The sequence below is a fragment of the Camponotus vicinus genome, unplaced genomic scaffold (assembly GCF_025532165.1).
Source record: "Camponotus vicinus isolate PSW18456_S1 unplaced genomic scaffold, iyCamVici1.0 SCAF_14, whole genome shotgun sequence".
Lineage (NCBI taxonomy): Eukaryota > Metazoa > Arthropoda > Insecta > Hymenoptera > Formicidae > Camponotus > Camponotus vicinus.
Genome location: NW_028141950.1, coordinates 8,275,309 through 8,294,922, shown reverse-complemented (window position 1 = coordinate 8,294,922; position 19,614 = coordinate 8,275,309). Strand labels below are relative to the sequence as shown.

Genomic DNA, 19,614 nt, shown 5'->3' with positions numbered 1-19,614 from the left:
TGTACAAAATAATGAGAGGAATCAATTGGTGTAAAGAAAACACATAGTTATTTTTAAGAAAAAAAATGTAATTGTTAATTCCAAATTACATTTTTTTTTTTCGAAACAATTATGTGTTTTCTTTACACCAATTGATTCCTCTCATTATTTTGTACATAAAAGTATTAAGGTAAGATAATCGAAAAAAGAATATTTTACAAGATATTTTACGGTTTATGTAAAATTAAGAAATTATTTTAAGCCTCATAACTCGGAAAGTACTTAATGAAAACTAACTTAATAGTGTTTTGGAAAGCTCTCGAGATGAGCTACAAGAATATTAATAAAAAATAAGGAGTTCCATTTAAAAAATTCAAAGTGACCTTGCCCTGACCTTGACAACGCCACCCAAGATCAAACCAATGGTACCATCTTATGTCCCCCTTCAAGCCATACAACTTATATCTGAAACATTTTTCGATTTAATGCAGTATTTCTGAGATATTCGCGTGTATTGATTAAAATGATCTACCCTGTATATATTAACATAGAATATATGTTTATTTAATATTATACATAATATATAAAAAAATATAATAAAATAATATGTATGTATATATTATATAAAATATAAAATAATATAATAAATTATTATATTTTCTTTTTTAACGCGATAGTGCCCTCTTTGCTACCATCACTAGACCGGCTTAGACGGTACTGCTTTTCGCGACGCTCGGCCGCTAACATGCACATGGAGTGAGGAAAACGGCACCAAGATCCGGTTTCTGAGTCATGGCAACACATGATCAGATTGATCATTCGAAGTCAGTTACTATTATGAGCAAGCCAAAACACGCTACCGCGTTACTTATCGTTTGATTCAAACTGCATCATATGATTATCACAAAAAATTGAGTACAAATAGTGGATTTTGAAAAGCATACGTAGTAACACAATTGTATATAGCAACACAATCGTACTAACGAATTGTCATAATTACATATTTAATAAAACCAAAGATACAGTAAAATATTTAAGTGAATTCGATTACACGCTGCGTGTGCTTGAATATGGCTGAAAATGTTATAAGATCTATCATTCTATAACTTCTTTGATCGTTTATAATTTGATTGTGATTATTTTTTTATCGACGTTTTTCTACTATAATATTAATGAAAAAGGAAAGCTGATAATAATTATATTCCTGTATTCGCGATACAATCCAGTAAATATGTATCATTTTGCATTGTCATTTGTTCTCCTAAAAAAATAGAAATTATTTACTTACTAAGAATTCTCTAATTTAATCTTAAAATATATACTGTGATCGTGACCATAAAGAGAAATCTAAAAACATAATATTAAAAGATAATAACTTGCGACTCGTTAAAACTGAGTTTTAAGGAATTTATCGATAATATATATGAATTAATATCAATTCGATTAACACATCAGAATTAGTAGAATGAGAAAAACAACTAACTGAGGATTCAACAGGAACCGATTGAGTGCAAATATTTACGAAAAATGCAAATTATGTTTGGAACAATTTTACGTGTATTATTGAAAGGTTTAGTACTGACAAAGGCAACTATCACTTTTATATCAAAGGATTATATCCCTTCAAACAGCCTTCAGGAAGAAAGTGTTTCCATTTGTCCGAATTTAAATTTCACGCAGGTAAGAGATATTTTTCGCTTGATTAAGAAACAATTGAGTGTTATTGCAGTTAGTAGTGTAACTAAAAAATGAATGATAATAAATTACATATTCTACCTATAATAAGATAAGATAAAATAAAACAATTCAATATGAAAGAAAAAAGTATGTACGATGTTGTAAAAAAAAAGATGGATAAAGTTTCGAAATTTTCTTTACAAATGGATGTTATATAGTATATTAAATTTAATTAAGACGGTATTTTAAAATTTGACTGTATTATTTTGTCTTTCTCTCTCTCTCTCTCTCTCTCTCTCTCTCTCTCTCCATATACATATAAAATTATTATTTCTAAAAATAACAGTTTTTAAAATGAATGAAGCTTTCTGTCTACACAATCTGTTACATTAATATATACATACCATGGCACTTCAACAGATTTTTTTGTTATTTTTCATCAATTTTAAAAATTTCTTTATTTTTCTAATTAATTATAATAATATTTATTGATATATAGTAAGCTTTATATTAATGTAGATTTTATTTTGTGAAATTAATTTAGAAAGTTAGTATCATTTCTTTGTGTTAAGGATAATTATATAACGGATCAGAACTACTAAACATCGAGATAGAAAATCTGTCTAATAAAAAAATCATTCATCAAACATTCTTCAAAATTGTATCTATTAACACCAATATTTCCATCGACAATATATTCAATAACTATCGCTAGAATTTATATTAATTTTCATTGTACATATATCCATTTATATACAATTATATCCACATATTTTTATCGAGGCATTATCGGTTTATACTATCAGTTTATACTATCATTTCCAGGAAACAATATTTTTAACCTTTTTATTCTTGAAGTACAAACATTAATAAAACTTTAATAATATCGGCAAATTTTTGAAAAGAAATATGAGTTACGGTAAAATTGAGAAGAGTTAACTAACCTATCGTGAGAAAGAATCAAATCGTTAGACAAAATTGTTTTAATAATTGCAAAGGCTACACTTTCGCTTGTACTACTTGCTAAAAGCTGTTATGAATCCTCATTGATTCTCGTTAACCTGTGATTGATTTTATTTTTAACATGAGTTATGTTTGATATACAAGATGTCTTAAAAAAATTAATAAAAAATAGATTTTACGATATGAATAAAACTACATCACATTCAATTTATATCATTTAGGAATGGTATATATCAAACCGGTATTATTAAGCAAACAAAAAACGAATGGCAATTTTACGTTTAACTTTATAATTTACCATTGAAAGCACCAGAAACAACCGCTTCAACGATACACACTTAATTCTTTTCATATGTTATACTTTATGAAGGATATTTCAATGTCCGAGAAAAGTGATCATCATATACTAAATTTCGAATCTGACCGGAGTCATTCTGATAGTACTGCGAGAAATGAGCGAGAAGTCGATGAAGTTACACTTGCAAATATTTCTATCATCCCAGAACCTAACGGTAAGTTGCAAAAAAATGCATAAAACATTAATAACAAAATCTATGACGAAAAAGTGTAAATAATTTAAATTGAAGAGAGAGTGGAAATCAAATCTAAAAATATCTTCCAGCAGTGAGAAGAATATAAATTCTAATTCCGTCCAAAAAAGAAATAGAAAAGCATAATATAAACAGTGTACATAAAAATTGTCATAATTTAAGGTAAAGTCAATTTTATTAATTTGCTATTTTGTTTTAAAACAATCGCAAATATTATACTTCTGATTTCTTAAGCTCTTTCTAATTTCTATAGGAATTTATCGAAAAGTACTTGTCATTTTATTAAAAGTTATTTATTCGTTTTTGCCATGAATTAACGATTACTTTTCTAAATCTTGAATGACGCAAAAAATTCTTATATTACTTTTTTAAAGGTGAATACTGTGCTAATTTCCATATTTAGTAGTTTATATTTATTTTTTCTCTTTTCTTTATTTTCATTAAGTTGTTCTTTCTGATTTACTGGGATAATCCACTTAATCTTATATGTAATTATGTTAATATGTACGATCTTAAAATCTCTAGGAAGCAGTTTGAACAAGCCAACATCTCTCAGAGCATTTGTACAATTCGACAGTCAATTCACAGAAAAAGTAAACGACATTTTTGTGACATTGAGGTAAGGAATCTAAATTCTCAGTTTGTGTTCTTTCATTTTTCTCTCTTTTTCTTAAATTCAACGACATAAATATATCAAAATGTTATAATTTTGTTAAATATAAAATGGCTAAAATTTTATTTCTTTACAGATGGAACCAACCTGAATTTACCGATGAAATAATACAAGGGTATACAGTGCAATGTTTTTTCATCGAGGACTTAAAAGAGATTCAAACCTGCGACGATAAAAATATCACAACTACAAAATTGGAGCACACGGTGCACAATCTAATATCTAACACGACATATTATTTTCGAGTACGTGCGCATACTAAAATTGTTGCTGGTCCTTACACGGATTTAATCAATGTGTCGACTACACATGAAAATCCAATACCTAAATTATTAGTCACAACGGAGCTAGATATGGTAATATTGGACGTGGATTTAAGCATTACTAATGTCGTAATGTCAGAGTACGTATACTGATAAAAAAAGTTATAATTATCGTAAATTATTTTTAACACGAACTATAAAGTTAAAGTTATTATTATTATGCACAAGTTTATTATTATCAACATTATAGTAGTAATAACTATAAAATTAGAAATATCAAATATAATTTTTTACTATACAATTATAGTTCCTTTTTTTCAGATCAGTAATAGAATATAGCTCCTTTTTTCAGATCAGTAATATATGCCGTTTATTCGATACAGGAACATAGAATCTATTTTCTAACAGGAAGAGACCTAATGACATTGAAGATTAACGAAAATAATATCACAAAAATAGCTAGCTTTGATCATGATCTACATAGTCTTTGCCTTGACTGGGTAGCAAGGAATCTATATTTCATCTATATAAAGTCAGGCTACTATTATATTGTAAAGTTCGACTTAACAATGTGGAAAAATGACATAATTAAATTTGATGAGATTTTCAAATCAAAAATTGCTAATTACGGTTTAAGAGTATCACCGTCTATGGGGTACGTTTACTACCGTTCACCTGAAAAAATAATTTTCCATTAAAGACTTATGCAAATTTGTAATTTTTCTATAATTTTATGTAGTTTTATAATTAAGATCATAAGTAAAAAAAAAGAATAAGTTATTATATAATTATAATAATTTCGAATTTTCACTACATATAAGTTTCTGTTTTTGTTAAGAAATGTTTTATAATGAGTAAAATAATTATATATTTTTTAGAATTTTATATCACGTTATATCATACAATTGGATGAATACAAAATATGGTATGATGCAATATTATCTCGATGGAAAAAACGAGCAAATTGTTCAGATAAATGCATCCTTTTGCCAATTTCGTTATATAGATTCTATTCGCGATGTGATAATTGATGACATGAATAATGAGGAGCCGTTAATTTACTGGTTAAGTAATGATATCATATTTGTGACAGACATTAACGTTTCTATGTGCAATGAGATTTTACACAAGAAAATCATAAGTGTAAGTTATACCATTTACTTCCGATCTATGACAATTGACAAAACAAACATTTACATTTTAGTACATAATCCGTTTCCATATATACTCTACGTTTTGAAAAAGAAATATGCAAGTCTCAAGAGTGTAAATGCAGCCGAATATGTTGAAAAGATAATAATAAGTTCAGATAATAATATGTTTTATGAAATTTACGCTTTTGATAAATCTTTACAACCATATCCTCCAATGAGATGTCTGACACCTGACGAAAAAGTTTATAATTTTGAGAATGTGTATGCAGCGGCAAACACCATCTTTGTGAATCTTCCAGAGCCGTCTGCAAAGAGTGGATGCGAAAAATATAATTTACCAACTACTATATATACTATCTCCGTAAGCTGTTTAGACAACAATCTCAACAAGTCTGAGAAATTCAATGTGCAGACGTACGAGCGATATTACGAGATTCAGAACTTAACACCATTTACAGAGTACAAGTTGAAGTTTACTTTAAGCAATTTTTACTTTGATCAATTATCGATAAATCCATTCGATTCGAATGTGATACCAATAAAAACTAATTCGGGCAAACTTAATGCACCAAAAAACATAAGTGTTCTAGCTTTGACGCCTACTATAGCAGTAGTTCATTGGATGCCACTCAAGAAAGTGAACTGCGTGGCCGTGACCTACGAAGTGCATTGGAATTCAGTTACATTAGTGAACGGCACGCAACAAAAGGGCAAACAATTTATCAATGTGCCGAAACGTATAGCAGACGGCAGATTTTTCACAAAGATTAACTTGTCGCTACCAGTACAAGATTATTTTATATACGTGCGTGTGTATCCAATTAATTTCAGCGATTTCTACAACGAGAGTTTAAGCAAGATCGTTCACATATACTCAGAACCAAACAATATTACTTTGAGCGAGGTCGACATAAATAGCATGGACATTTCATGGATCTCAAACATCAATCTGACGGTCTCTCCTACACTAGAGTACAAAGAGAATGCAACAAAAAAGTGGCAAACAACGAATTATATTAAAATGAATTATAACAAAGAAATAATATACCGTATCCGAAATTTACAATCGGGAACTTTATACAAGTTTCGCTTGATATTGAGATATCCCGAATATGAGGAAAATTTTACATGGCCGGCTGATGAAAGATTTATTTTTTCAACACTTGGTAAGCAAACGAAGATACCCATACAGTACAATAAGATTGCATGGATATATTGAAGAATAATTTCATTGAAACATTGCAATATTACAAATCGATTGTGAAACTCTGCTGAGTTATTGTTATAAGATTGTGATGAAGTTAAGATGTCCGCTTTTTGCAATAAAATATTGTAGCAATATTACAGTGTAATATGTTGGAAAGAATGCAATGTTATTGCAATCATTTAACAATATTACGTATAAAATATTTTTGTTTTTGATGGATGAATATCTTGGAAACGTTTAATTAAATTAAAAAGCTTGGTATAAATAGAAGTTTGTAAAATCTAAGATAATCATGTCTAAGGTAATATATTGCAAAATTGTATTTAAACATAATCATATAAAATAAAATATTATATTTTTATACAAAATTAATTTAAACTTTTACTTTACGAATCACTTTTTTTATTTTAAATGTTTTTTATACTCTTATAATGAGGTATACAGGGTGTCCTAGACCATCCGTACACCCCTTTTCTTTCAAAAACTAAGCATTTTAGAGAAAAACGTTTTCGACAAAAATTGTATGGTTTCGAGGGGAACATAAGATGGTGTCATTGGTTTGACCTTGGATGGCATCGTTAAGGTGAGATCAAGGACACCTTTAATTTCTTAAATGGAACCACCTATTTTTTATTGCATATTCTTATAGCTTATGTCGAGAGCTTTCCAAAACACAATAATAAAGTATTTTTTCATCAAGTACTTTTCGAGTTATAAGGCTTGAAATAATTTCTTAATTTTACATAAACCATAAAATATCTAGTAAAATATTCATTTTTCGATTATCTTACCTTAATACTTTTATGTACAAAATAATGAGAGGAATCGATTGGTGTAAAGAAAACACATAATTGTTTCGAAAAGAAAAATGTAATTGTTAATTGCAAATTACATTTTTTTTTTCGAAACAATTTTGTGTTTTCTTTACACCAATTGATTCCTCTCATTATTTTGTACATAAAAGTATTAAGGTAAGATAATCGAAAAATGAATATTTTACTAGATATTTTATGGTTTATGTATAATTAAGAAATTATTTCAAGCCTTATAACTCGAAAAGTACTTGACGAAAAAATACTTTATTATAGTGTTGGAAAGCTCACGACATAAGCTATAAGAATATGCAATAAAAAATAGGTGGTTCCATTTAAGAAATTAAAGGTGTCCTTGACCTCACCTTAACGATGTCATCCAAGGTCAAACCAATGACACCATCTTATGTTCCCCTCAAAACCATACAATTTTTGTCGAAAACGTTTTTCTCTAAAATGCTTAGTTTTTGAAAGAAAAGGGGTGTACGGGTGGTCTAGGATACCCTGTATATATATATATATATATATATATATATATATATATATATATATTGTTGCGTCCCCGTGTTCCTTCCCTGCGGATTATTTGGTCACCCGTGACGTTCAGCAGGGGATCGTCTTCGAGCGCGTTGCCAAGAAAAATGTTGACAAGACTTATGACAGTCGAGTCGTTTCCGAGCTGTCAAGCCGCGCGGACGCGTTTTACTTTCGGTGTTATATTTCCGTGTGAAATCCTGTTACATTCTGTGTTCCCCTGTGTTTATTAAAGTTCTTGTGTTCTTTATTCATATACGAGTGTTTATTTACGAGTGCGCGAGCGTGAGCGCGAGCGAGTACGCCGGTGCCGATCCTTGTGTCGCGCGCGATCGATAAATATCGTTCCGCGAACGCAACATTTTGGGGGCTCATCCGAGATCAACCGGACTGTGATTTAGTGCTTGGACGTGAATTTTTACGAGTGGAAAAAAAAGATGTCGACGAACAACGACCAACGAGATTTGACAACGGGCGTCTCAACTCGGAAGAGGATGCGATCGGCGACTCCGCTCCCGGCTGCGGCTTCGGAACCGACGTTGGAGTCGACCACGTTCCAGGCGGCGATGAGGGAAATCCAACAATTGCGCGGAGAGCGGCTCCACGAACGGAACGAATTCGAAGCCCAGCTTCGCCAGCGCGACGAGATGCTCCGTGCCATGGAGGAAAGGATGTTGCGGCTGAATGAACAGCTAAGTCGCCCTAATTTTAGAGAATTTGAGAGTAGAGCTGCTAGTGTGTCTAGTTGTTTAGATAACGGTGCGCGTGACTCAATAAATAGGGAGTTGGGCTATAAATTGAAGCAAGATATTTTTGACGGGTCGGTTCCGCTCAGAGAGTTTTTCTCTCAATTCGAATTAATTGCGCGGGCCAATCATTGGAGTGATGCCACAAAAACGGTGGCACTTGTCTCGTGTTTGAGGGGGAAGGCGCGTGCGGTCTTGGAATGCGTGTACGACATCGAAAGTTTGAATTTTGATGAATTAAAATCAAAACTAGAGTTGCGTTGGGGGAAAGTTATCAACAACTAGACACATCTGTCTCAATCTTATTATTCTCAATGTACGAACCGGAAGCAAAAATCGAATGAAGACGAGGCAGCTTTGGATTCCGATATCGAACATTTGTCTCAATTGACGTATCCCGAATGTACGCATCAAGTTAGGGACAAAGTTGCCTGCGCGCAGTTTATTACTGCATTGTCCAATAGGTTCGTGAGAAGGACTCTGCAACTTGAGGGAATCACTTCCTGAAAATGGCCGTGCAAAGAGCGATGGCGGTCAAGACTATTCAAGAGAATAATTTTGAAAAACGTAGCGATTTTGAGGGACGCAATAGAAATTTTGGAAATTTTGAGGGACGCAATAGAAATTTTGGAAATTTTAAAGGGACAGATAAGGAGAGAAAATTTAAAAACTTTAATGGGAAAAATTTTAATAAATTAGACAACAAGAATAATAAGAGCTTTAATAGCAAGGAGAATAATCAGGGGTTTCAGTCTGCACAGCAGTGTTGGCAATGTGGTAACACAGGCCATTTTCGGGCGGAGTGTCCGTCACTTAAAAAGGGAACTGGGAAAAACTAAGTTTAGTCGAACTTACTGGGGCAAGTTCGACGAGCAAACGGAGAGCCCCAGACAAAAAATATGTTAATTATTGTAATAATTTGTCTAGACGTAGAAAATTATTTTATTTTAAGGGTTTCGTTGATGGGCAGAATTGTGTTTTTAAGATCGATTCGGGCTCGGATGTCTCGTTAGTTAGACGTGATTTGATTAGAATGCCGAAAAGGCAAATCCCTCTTGATCATTCTGATCGACTGAAGTATCCGACCGGAGAGGAAGTCTCCGTTGAATGTAAAATGGTCGTGTTAATAGAGATAGGGAAATATTTAGTAGAACATCCTGTTTTCGTAACCGATATGGTTGAGGATTGTTTGTTGGGAGCTGATTTCTTTTCAGCAATAAATAAGGAAGATGTTTTCGAGTCAATCTTTGGAAAAGTTGATTTCTGCGAGCAGGAGCAATTTGTATGTTCGCGAATAATGAGTTGCTTCGATGAAGTTCCTCAGTTTTTAAGAGAGATTTTCAAAAGGGAATCTGAAGATTTAACGGAGGAGCAGAAAGATCTTTTCGCCCAATTCTTAGCTGAATTCCAGGATATCTTCTCTGAAGGAATAGTAGCTGGGAATTGTAATGTAGGCGAGCACACCATTAATGTGAGTAATTCTAATCCTATTAAGCAGGCTCCCCGTCGTATCCCTCTGAAGATGAGAAGGGAAGTCGAATAGATTCTTGAGGATATGAAGCGTCAGAAGGTTATCGAGAAGTTTCAAAGTCCATGGATTTCTCCTGCGGTTATGGTTAAGAAGAAGAACGGCTCCATTAGGTTTTGCGTGGACTATCGAAAGTTAAATTCAGTGACCTCAAAGGATTCATATCCAATACCACGGATAGACGATATGCTTGATCAATTATTCTGAAACTCTTGGTTCTCTTCGCTGGATTTAAAGAGTGGATATTGGCAAGTTAAGATTCGTCCAGAGGATAAAGAAAAAACGGCATTCTCTATTGGAAACGGGTTGTGGCAATTTACCGTTATGCCTTTCGGCTTATGTAACGCTCCTGCCACTTTTGAACGTTTAATGGAGAAGGTATTACAGCAGTTGTTATTTAAAATATGTCTAGTATATCTAGACGATGTTATCATTTTCAATGGCAGTTTTGAAGAAATGTTGGGTCGTCTTAGACAAGTCTTCTTGCGATTACGCGTGGCTAATTTGAAATTTAATCCGAAGAAGTGTTTTTTCTTCAGGAGGGAGGTAAAATATTTAGGTCATGTGATTTCCAAAAGGGGGATTACAACGGATCCTGAAAAGATTTCTTCCATTAAGGATTGGCCAATTCCCCGCACCAAAAAGCAAGTCCGCAGCTTCCTGGGATTCTGTTCTTATTATAGGAAATTTGTCAAGGGATTTTCTCTGATAGCAAAACAGTTATTCTCATTAACTGAGAATGTTAGGAAGTTTGTTTGGACGGAGCAATGTGACGCCGCTTTTAGGGAATTGAAAAAACGTTTGATGTCTTCTCCAATTTTATCTATTCCCAAGGATGAGGGGCGATTTATCCTCGACACCGATGCTTCAAATCATGGGATCGGTGCTGTATTATCTCAAGTTCAAGATGGTGTGGAGAAAGTCATTGCTTATTTTAGTCGTATTCTCAGCAAGACGGAAAGGAATTATTGTGTTACGCGGGAGTTGCTTGCTGTGGTGGAATCTTTGAGAAGTTTCCATCATTACTTTTACGGAAATAAGTTTACGATCAGGACTGATCATATTTCCTTGCGTTGGTTATTATCGTTTAAGAATCTGGAAGGTCAATTAGCCCGTTGGATGGAGCGTATTCAACAGTACGATTTTGAAATAATTCATCGGAAAGGGAAGTTGCATGGAAATGCTGACGGGTTATCTAGGCGACCTTGTAAGGAGAGTGGTTGTAGATTGCAGCAAGATGGATTCTAGGGAAGAGGAGTTGGTCGGAAGAATAATCCTAGGAGGGGGCAGTTGCGAAAATTGGAGAGAAGATCAGTTGGAAGATCTGACGATAGGTAAGATTCTTCGCGGAAAGGAGGAGGACCGACGTCCTCTTTGGAAAAAGATTGTTTCCGAAAGGGCCTAGTAAACTTTATTGGTCACAATGGGATTCTCTGGTGCTTAAAGACGGAGTTCTTCATAGAAGATGGGAATCTCCAAATTTGAAGACTTGCATTTTCCAAACAATAGTCCCGCAGAAAAGAGTTCCACAGATCTTAAAGGAGGCTCACGACTCCCCTTCTGGAGGGCACTTTGGAACCAAGTGATTTCAAGATTTGGTGTGCCCTCGGAGTTGCATACAGACCAGGGGAGAAATTTTGATTCGCGAGTTTTCCATGAGTTGTCTCATTTACTAGGAATTTAAAAAACTCGAACTACTTCGTTTCATCCGCAATCTAACGGGATGGTGGAGCGACAACATCGGACATTAACAGAATATTTGGCTAAATATGTTTCCGATAACCAATGTGATTGGGATCGTTGGATAGGAATGAGTCTTCTGGCGTATAGGTCTGCCAAACATGAGACCACGGGAATAACTCCAGTTGAGTTGTGTTTAGGTAGAGATTTAAAATTACCTCTAGATCTTCTTCGCGGTAATCCTCCTGGCAATGGGGTAAATTCTTCAGAAGAAAGCTATGTTTCAAGATTGAAACAAAAATTAAATGAAATCCATAGCGAGGTCAGGCAACGGTTGAACATGAAATCTTCAAGAGCGAAAGCTTTGTATGACCGCAAAGCCCGTCGAATATGTTTCGAACCCGGACAGAAGGTATGGTTGTTCAATCCTCGAAGAACTAAAGGAAAAACTCCTAAATTACAAAGCAAAATTGGGAAGGACTCTACGAGATCGTAAAAAAATTAAACGATGTTGTATATTGTATTAGGAAATCAAATAGACATAGAAATAAAATTGTTCATTTGGACAGGTTAGCTTCTCATTTTGAAAGACGAGAGTAGACTTCTTTTAGGGAAATATTGTTACACATCCGGGACCTGATTAGTACACAATGGAATTCGAAACCCAATTAATGGATAAGTTTTGTTACTGGTTACTCGTTTGGTGTTTTTTTTTTTTTATTTTAAGGGAGAGAAATGCTGAGTTGCATCAGAGTTGCGTCGGAGCGATCTGGCCAGATTAAAAACGGAAGTTAGAAGTCAACAATTGAAGACTGCCTCGCCCGTTTTTGAGCTGTGGTTTTCCCGCGGGACGAAAGGCAAATGCCGAGGCGGGGATTTGAGGAGTCCTTGTTGGACGTTGGGTCCACGGTGACTACCCTCCTCATATCCGAAGAATACGGGACACCAACCGAGGGAATTGGAAGATGTAAATTTGAAACGTCGATGGAGATTAGAGCGTGTCGCTCAGTACCCTGCAGCAGCAGCTCAGGCTAGGGCAGGAAGGCACGGCTGATTCTCCGGAAATCGACATACTGGCCATGGTTCTACAGAGTCGTTCGGTACTTTTGGCAGGAGCCGAATTAGAACAAGAAGACTCGAAATCCTGCAATGGCATTTTGGGATTGTCGGGACGACAATCTTAGCAGACGGGGGGAAGTGTTGCGTCTCTGTGTTCCTTCCCTGCGGATTATTTGGTCACCCGTGACGTTCGGCAGAGGATCGTCTTCGAGCGCGTTGCCAAGAAGAATGTTGACAAGATGTATGACAGTCGAGTCGTTTCCCAGCTGTCAAGCTGCGCGGACGCGTCTTGATTTCCCGAGCTAATATTATTGTTTATCCCGTTGCATTCTGGTGTTATTAAAGTTCCTGTATTCTCTTTTAAATACGAGTTCTTATTTACGAGTGCGCGAGCGTGAGCGCGAGCGAGTACGCGGGTACCGATCCTTGTGTCACGCGCGATCGATAGATATCGTTCCGCGGACGCAACAATATATATATATATATATATATATATATATATATATATAAACATTATAGTTATAGAATTAATTAAACATTACTAATTATATTTTTATTTAAAAGTTTTAAAGATCCGTTATAACTATATATATATATATATATATATATATATATATATATATATATATATAAAATAATGAGATACCGAAACATCTATCTTTACTTTAGACGGCACAATTTATAATTCACTCCGATAAAACCTTTGTTATTTTTTATCATCACATTTGCGCTGAAGAGGGCCCAAAAATAGGGTCGAAACATTCGCAATCTTTTCATTGTCATTTGTTCCATACTTATTTGTTTGTATAATAAATAACTGTGTTATAAGATCGATACTTGAATCGTATTACCATTAAAACTGAATTATTTAATTTTATATTTCGAGTTTTATATTTTTAATAATCATAACTATATATATTTGCATATAAAAAATACATAAAAATGCATAGAAAAATATAATGATAGATATAATAGTATCTATATACTTAATATAATAAAAAGGTATATTATCTTTGAAGATTAATATCATATTCGTATATGAAGTGAAAATATATCATAAAATATATTGTAACATTGATATATAATGTTACCTATATTTTAATAAAAAAATAGCAATGTTTATTTTTAGCTTAGAATTATATTTACTCGACTGATATTATTTATGTGTCATTATTTCATTTCACTTCTGCAAAAAAGTAAAATTTATCGCATATATACAAATATAAAAAAATATATTATTACAATATTTTTATAGATAAATTAAAGAAGGTTAGAGTTTTAAAATGTTTCTAAAATATAAATATCATATTGCTAATGTCTAATTCATACTTTGTTAATTTATATTTCTACAATGTTTCTGTAATGTTGCATTGCAATTTGTAATATTGCAATATTGTTGCAAAGTAGTTGTAACATTCTGTGCTGCGTAGATATTAAAATATTATGTGCTAATTTTTTTAAATATGAATAGGCCTAAAATTTAAAAAATTTAAATTTTTGTAATAAAGTTATAAGTAAAAATAAATTTGTAAAGCATACACACACGAAGATATTAAAATTATATTTTTGCTTAATATAGATATTTTGAGCACTCCTGAAATAATAGCGAAAAAATATTACTTATTATTGATGTTAAGTTTTATCGTTATAGTTACTATAACCTGCGTCTGTTACCTTTATCGTTGTAAGTATATTTGATGTAGGTATCGACTTGAATTGTAGATTATACATATATATCTGATATAATATCTACAAATTTACTGAAAATAGTAATTTACTTATATAAAACTAAACGAATAAATTAACTAAAAAACAGTAGATTTTATAACATATTATTATATAATTAAGTCGATACATATTATATAATTAAGTCGAAATTTTATAACAGTGTATCGTCAACGCAGAGGTAATAATGAACAATTTTTGTCTTCAACAATGACCGATGTAGAATTGGCGATTCTACGTGAAGTACCTTACCAAAACACTCAATTCAATATGACTTACAATCCTATGTTACATTGTAATCCGGATGAATGTGCGATAACTAAAATCGCACGTAAACAAATTACATTTACAAAACTTATTGGTAGCGGCGCATTCGGAATGGTAAAAATTAATTTTTTCAAGCAATGTTTCAAATTAATTTTTGGATCAACAAAACAGATATGTATTTTCTAATAAAGATATAAATTACATAAATTTTTATAATAGATTATAAGTAATATAAAATTTAGATGAGACAACTAACATGCACTTTATTATACATTTTTCGTTGAATTATTTAATATAAAGTAAAATATAATATTACTTGACATTAAACTATATACATTTTCTAATGAAGTACGCATGTAAATTTGTGTGAAATATTTCGCAGGTGTTTCAAGGAAATGTGAAGAACTTAGAAAGATCGGGCACAGAGATATCCGTTGCAATAAAAACGCTTCGGAAAGATGCTTCTTCCCATGAGAAAAAGAATTTGTTAAAGGAAGCCAAGCTTATGAATCATTTTCGACACAAACATATAATAAGATTGTTGGCCGTTTGTTTAGATGGGGATTCTCCTTTACTAGTGTTGGAATTGATGGAAACTGGTGATCTGTTAAAATATTTGAGAGATTGTCGAAATTTGCAAGCGTCAGATTCGCCTGCTTTGCGTTTACAGGATTTGCTCGCCATGTGCGAAGATGTTGCGCGAGGTTGTTGCTACTTGGAAGAGTTGCGTTTCGTACATAGAGATCTAGCGTGTCGCAATTGTTTAGTATCTTCGAGAAGTCGCGAGAATCGTGTCATCAAAATTGGAGATTTTGGACTAGCTAGAGATATCTACAAGGATGATTATTATCGCGTGGTAAATACAATTATGAAAAAAAATTAATGATTAAAAAATGAAATCTTTTGAAAATACTTTCCATTTTTTTATCATAATAGTATCGTGCATTGTTTCTTTAAGTAATATATATAGAATATAAATAGTTTTTATTTATATATAGCAAGAGATAAATGAACGTTTTTCATTTTTGCACATATTCTAAAAATGAACAACTTGAACCAGAAAATTAAATTTTTGTTAAAATCATGTTTTAGAAAGGACAAGGTTTGCTTCCCATTCGCTGGATGGCACCCGAATCTTTGATGATCAAAATATTTACTTCTCAAAGCGATGTTTGGTCATTTGGGGTATTAATGTGGGAAATTACATCGTTGGGTGAGCAACCTTATATTGCTAAAACTGATGAAGAAGTGATAAATTATGTACGTGCTGGAGGCAGGTTGCCGATGACTCTTAACTGTCCGTCACCATTGTACCAGTTGATGCTACGTTGTTGGAGTACAGCGGATGCTAGACCAAATTTCAAATTTTTTCTGAAAAATATTATAGCATTAAGAAAGAACATAGAAGATGCTTTACTGAATCCAGTCGATATTATTTAGCCGATATAATTAAATTAATGTTTATCTTCTTTTCCGTACGATTCAATAAATCTTAATGTAGGAAAAATATTTCTAGAATATTTCTAAATTGATTCTGTTATTTTCAGATATAATTTTAATATTAGATTTATCAATGAAGATAAAAGAAATTTTGTAATCTTACCTTCTATAAAATTTTGATTATTATTAAAAAATATTATATCCGTTTTAATGACTGTACAAAATCAAATAATATAATGATATAATATAATAATATAATGATATAATAATATAACGATATATCTAATTTGTGTCTTTGAGTAATCGAAGCGAAATCTAATGATTGCGATTATATATATATATATATAGGAGGGCTTCAGTTGCCTACATTCCCGATTGCCAACTGCTTCGTTTGCGCACAACATTTTGCCGACAGCTTCTTTTGCCAACATTCCCGATTGCCTACATCCCGATTGCCTACATGTATTATTGCACACGAAAAAAATAAAGAAATGAAAATACGATTCCACACATGACATTATTGCGCACATACACATTGCACACATGACATTATTGCACACATACACATTGCACACATGACATTATTGTTCACATGCACATTGCACACATGACATTATTGCACACATAAAATAAAAAAATCATATTAACACTTTCCACACACGACTTTATTGCACACATGCTCATTGCACACATGAAATTATTGCACACATACAGATTGCACACATGACATTATTGCGCACATACACATTGCACACATGATATTATTGTACACATGCACATTGCACACATGATATTATTGTACACATGCATATTGCACACATAAAGTGTAGAAACGTTTATTTTTGACATTTTAATTATCTTCCTGAATGAATAATATTTAAAATTTCCATTTAGAAAGAAATACTAGAATTTAGGGACGTCCGTTAGAACCATTGGAACTCTAGTAACAAAGCGATCCTTCTTAAGAATCGCATCAACTATAAACATATGTATATCTAACCCTTGCAGCGGATATCTGAGACCGAGAGACTCGAAGCAAAAAATAAACAAGAAAAGCTAGAGCTAAGGATGTTCAGTCGTTGGAACTTAAAAATTTTAAACAAAATCGGAACCAGAGCCGCAATAAAAATTTTATAGCGCTCCACACGTGGAGCTATGAAAACAGAAACCCTTCAGGGCTGCAGAATCTTAAGCGGGCAATCAAAAAAAAAGGGGAAACTAAACAATTCGCCTGGCCACCCTTAAGCACTAGCCGAAACGCGAAAAGACTCTCGCAAGTCATAAAATCTGTCCGCTAAGCTCCCACTTTCTGCTGGATAGAGCCAAATTTTGGAACCAAAGGACCAGCCTATTACAATCTTAGAACCGCCTTTCCCTCCAAAATCAGCCTCCTTGTTCTTAAGAAGGGGGCAACCGAAATTATCTCATTCGCCCAAAAGGGATTCCCACTATCCAGAAAAGAGGAGGAGTAATAACTTAAAAATGCAAGCGCAAGGCGCGACGCGCGACGCGCGCCATTAACACTCCAGTTGACAGTTCAGTACGCTAATTCTTCCGACGAGCAGCAGTGCAGTTGACAGTTCAGTTCACAGTTCCAGTCAAGATCCAGTCATTCAATTTTAAAATTATATAGTCTCGGGGATTCTCTTTTCTTGCATTATGCAATTGAGTTATTAATCTGTTTTATCACAGTGAAAATGATTTTGTTAACATTTAATTGTTCATCGTGTGAATTTTCTGATGAACATCTCCATTACCCAGCTCTTCATGTTATAAACCTCCGACCTCAGCCATTGCAATTTTATCAACGCACTCATTTTTGTGATGCCAACGAGTTGTGAGTAAAATTGAGTAATTTTTATTTTCTCCCTTTCCCATATCTTACTATCTCATATCTTAAAATCTATGTCTGACAAATAATTTCAAACGGTTTAGTAGCCATTAAATTTTTACTAATTACTATCAATCGATCAATCCTTGTCTCACCTCTTCCTAATCATCTTCCTCATCATTCCCCGTTCGTCTAGAATCTCCACAAGGCGGTTCACGAACGATTTCTCGTTCGTCTAGAATCTCCTCAAGGCGGTTCACGAACGATTTCTCGTTCGTCTAGAATCTCCACAAGGCGGTTCACGAACGATTCCCCGTTCGCTTGGAATCTCCGCAAGGTGGTTTGCGAACAATTCCTTGTTTCTCTTTATTAGCTCTTTCTGATTTATTTAGCGAGAATTTATATTGTTTTCTATCCTTATATCTCGTTTCAGCCCTTCTATATATATATATATATATATATATATATATATATATATATATATATATATATATATCTTTTCATTTCTATTTTTTTTTACTCCCTTTTGTTTTCTTTTAATTTCCCATCCTCATATTATTATTATTATTATTATCTTTCTCTTTCTCTTTATATTATTTTCCTTTGAATTATCACTACTTTTGGGAGAAACCGTTGAAATAGATGAATAATTTTCGAACTTAAACTTGGCAAATCTCTTATCTTAATTTTATTATTGTATTTTAATTTAGACCTGTGTTTCAGCGAATTTAGAAAATTTTAATTCTAACTATAACACATATGCGCAGGCGACGAATTCTATATTTCCCTTAATGAGTAAGCGTTATTCATATTTTTTTTATTACACATTCACTTTTTATTTTGTTTTATTTCTTATATTATATTAATTATATGTATATTGTATTAACCAGTCAGAATTTAATTCTTAACGTAAATTCTTCCCTGTATATTCTGACTGATGACCTCCGAACGATTGTAACACCCGCGAGGATATATACATTCACACACAGATACCTACTCACGCATAGCTACAACTGCTAAGATGTATTTTTCTTTCTTTATTTTTGCATAATATATGTATTTTTAATTTAATATATAATTTAATTATTTAAACCGTTCTCTTCCCTAAATCCTGAGATCGCACTAGGTCCCATCCCGCGTAACAAGGATTAAATTCCTTTACCGAAAAGGGGCCACCGAACGAAGGCTTAAAAACGCAGCGTTAAAGAGACCTTCGGTCGCTGACCTCAGGCTCTTCACATTCGTTCGACCCGATCCATACACACGCCCGAATAAAGTGTGTCACGGGGTAAGTAAGTTGCATCCTTCCATACGACCCATTCATTCCAGGGTCTGGACGTAACATACTGATATATTTTGGGGGCTCGTCCGGGATTGAAAAGTGCGATCTTGGAAATGGGAAGGAATGTAAAAATCTCGATAAAAATTAAAAAATCCTTTTAAAGACAATTCTTTGAGAGTAAAATATATTCAAATTAAATTTAAACCTAAATTTATATCAGATAGTATTCAGATTTATATCAGA

At 33.0% G+C, this 19,614-nt stretch overlaps 1 protein-coding gene across 3 annotated transcripts; it reads left to right on the top strand.

Annotated features, from left to right (window-relative positions):
• Positions 1–1,022: 1,022 nt before the first annotated feature.
• Positions 1,023–16,421, top strand: LOC145965728 (proto-oncogene tyrosine-protein kinase ROS-like). 3 transcript variants are annotated; one of them, XM_083089399.1, is made up of 11 exons: positions 1,023–1,659; positions 2,990–3,131; positions 3,696–3,789; positions 3,920–4,246; positions 4,459–4,761; positions 4,985–5,031; positions 5,113–6,426; positions 14,406–14,510; positions 14,715–14,932; positions 15,201–15,674; positions 15,911–16,421. In XM_083089399.1, exons 1-11 carry the CDS (start codon positions 1,507–1,509, stop codon positions 16,256–16,258), a joined length of 3,525 nt encoding a protein of 1,174 aa, XP_082945525.1. In that variant the 5' UTR covers positions 1,023–1,506; the 3' UTR covers positions 16,259–16,421. The 3 variants fall into 3 exon arrangements, with proteins under 3 accessions (XP_082945525.1, XP_082945524.1, XP_082945526.1); XM_083089398.1 differs by having other exon boundaries at positions 4,985–6,426; XM_083089400.1 differs by lacking the exons at positions 1,023–1,659; positions 2,990–3,131; positions 3,696–3,789 and having other exon boundaries at positions 4,169–4,246; positions 4,490–4,761; positions 4,985–6,426.
• Positions 16,422–19,614: the final 3,193 nt, after the last annotated feature.

Coding starts and splice junctions, on each gene's coding strand:
- LOC145965728 (XM_083089398.1), top strand. CDS start 1,507: ATGCAAATTATGTTTGGAACAATTTTACGTGTATTATTGAAAGGTTTA. Junction 4,762..4,984: donor AGAGTATCACCGTCTATGGG/GTACGTTTACTA, acceptor TATATTTTTTAG/AATTTTATATCACGTTATAT. Junction 6,427..14,405: donor ATTTATTTTTTCAACACTTG/GTAAGCAAACGA, acceptor TGCTTAATATAG/ATATTTTGAGCACTCCTGAA.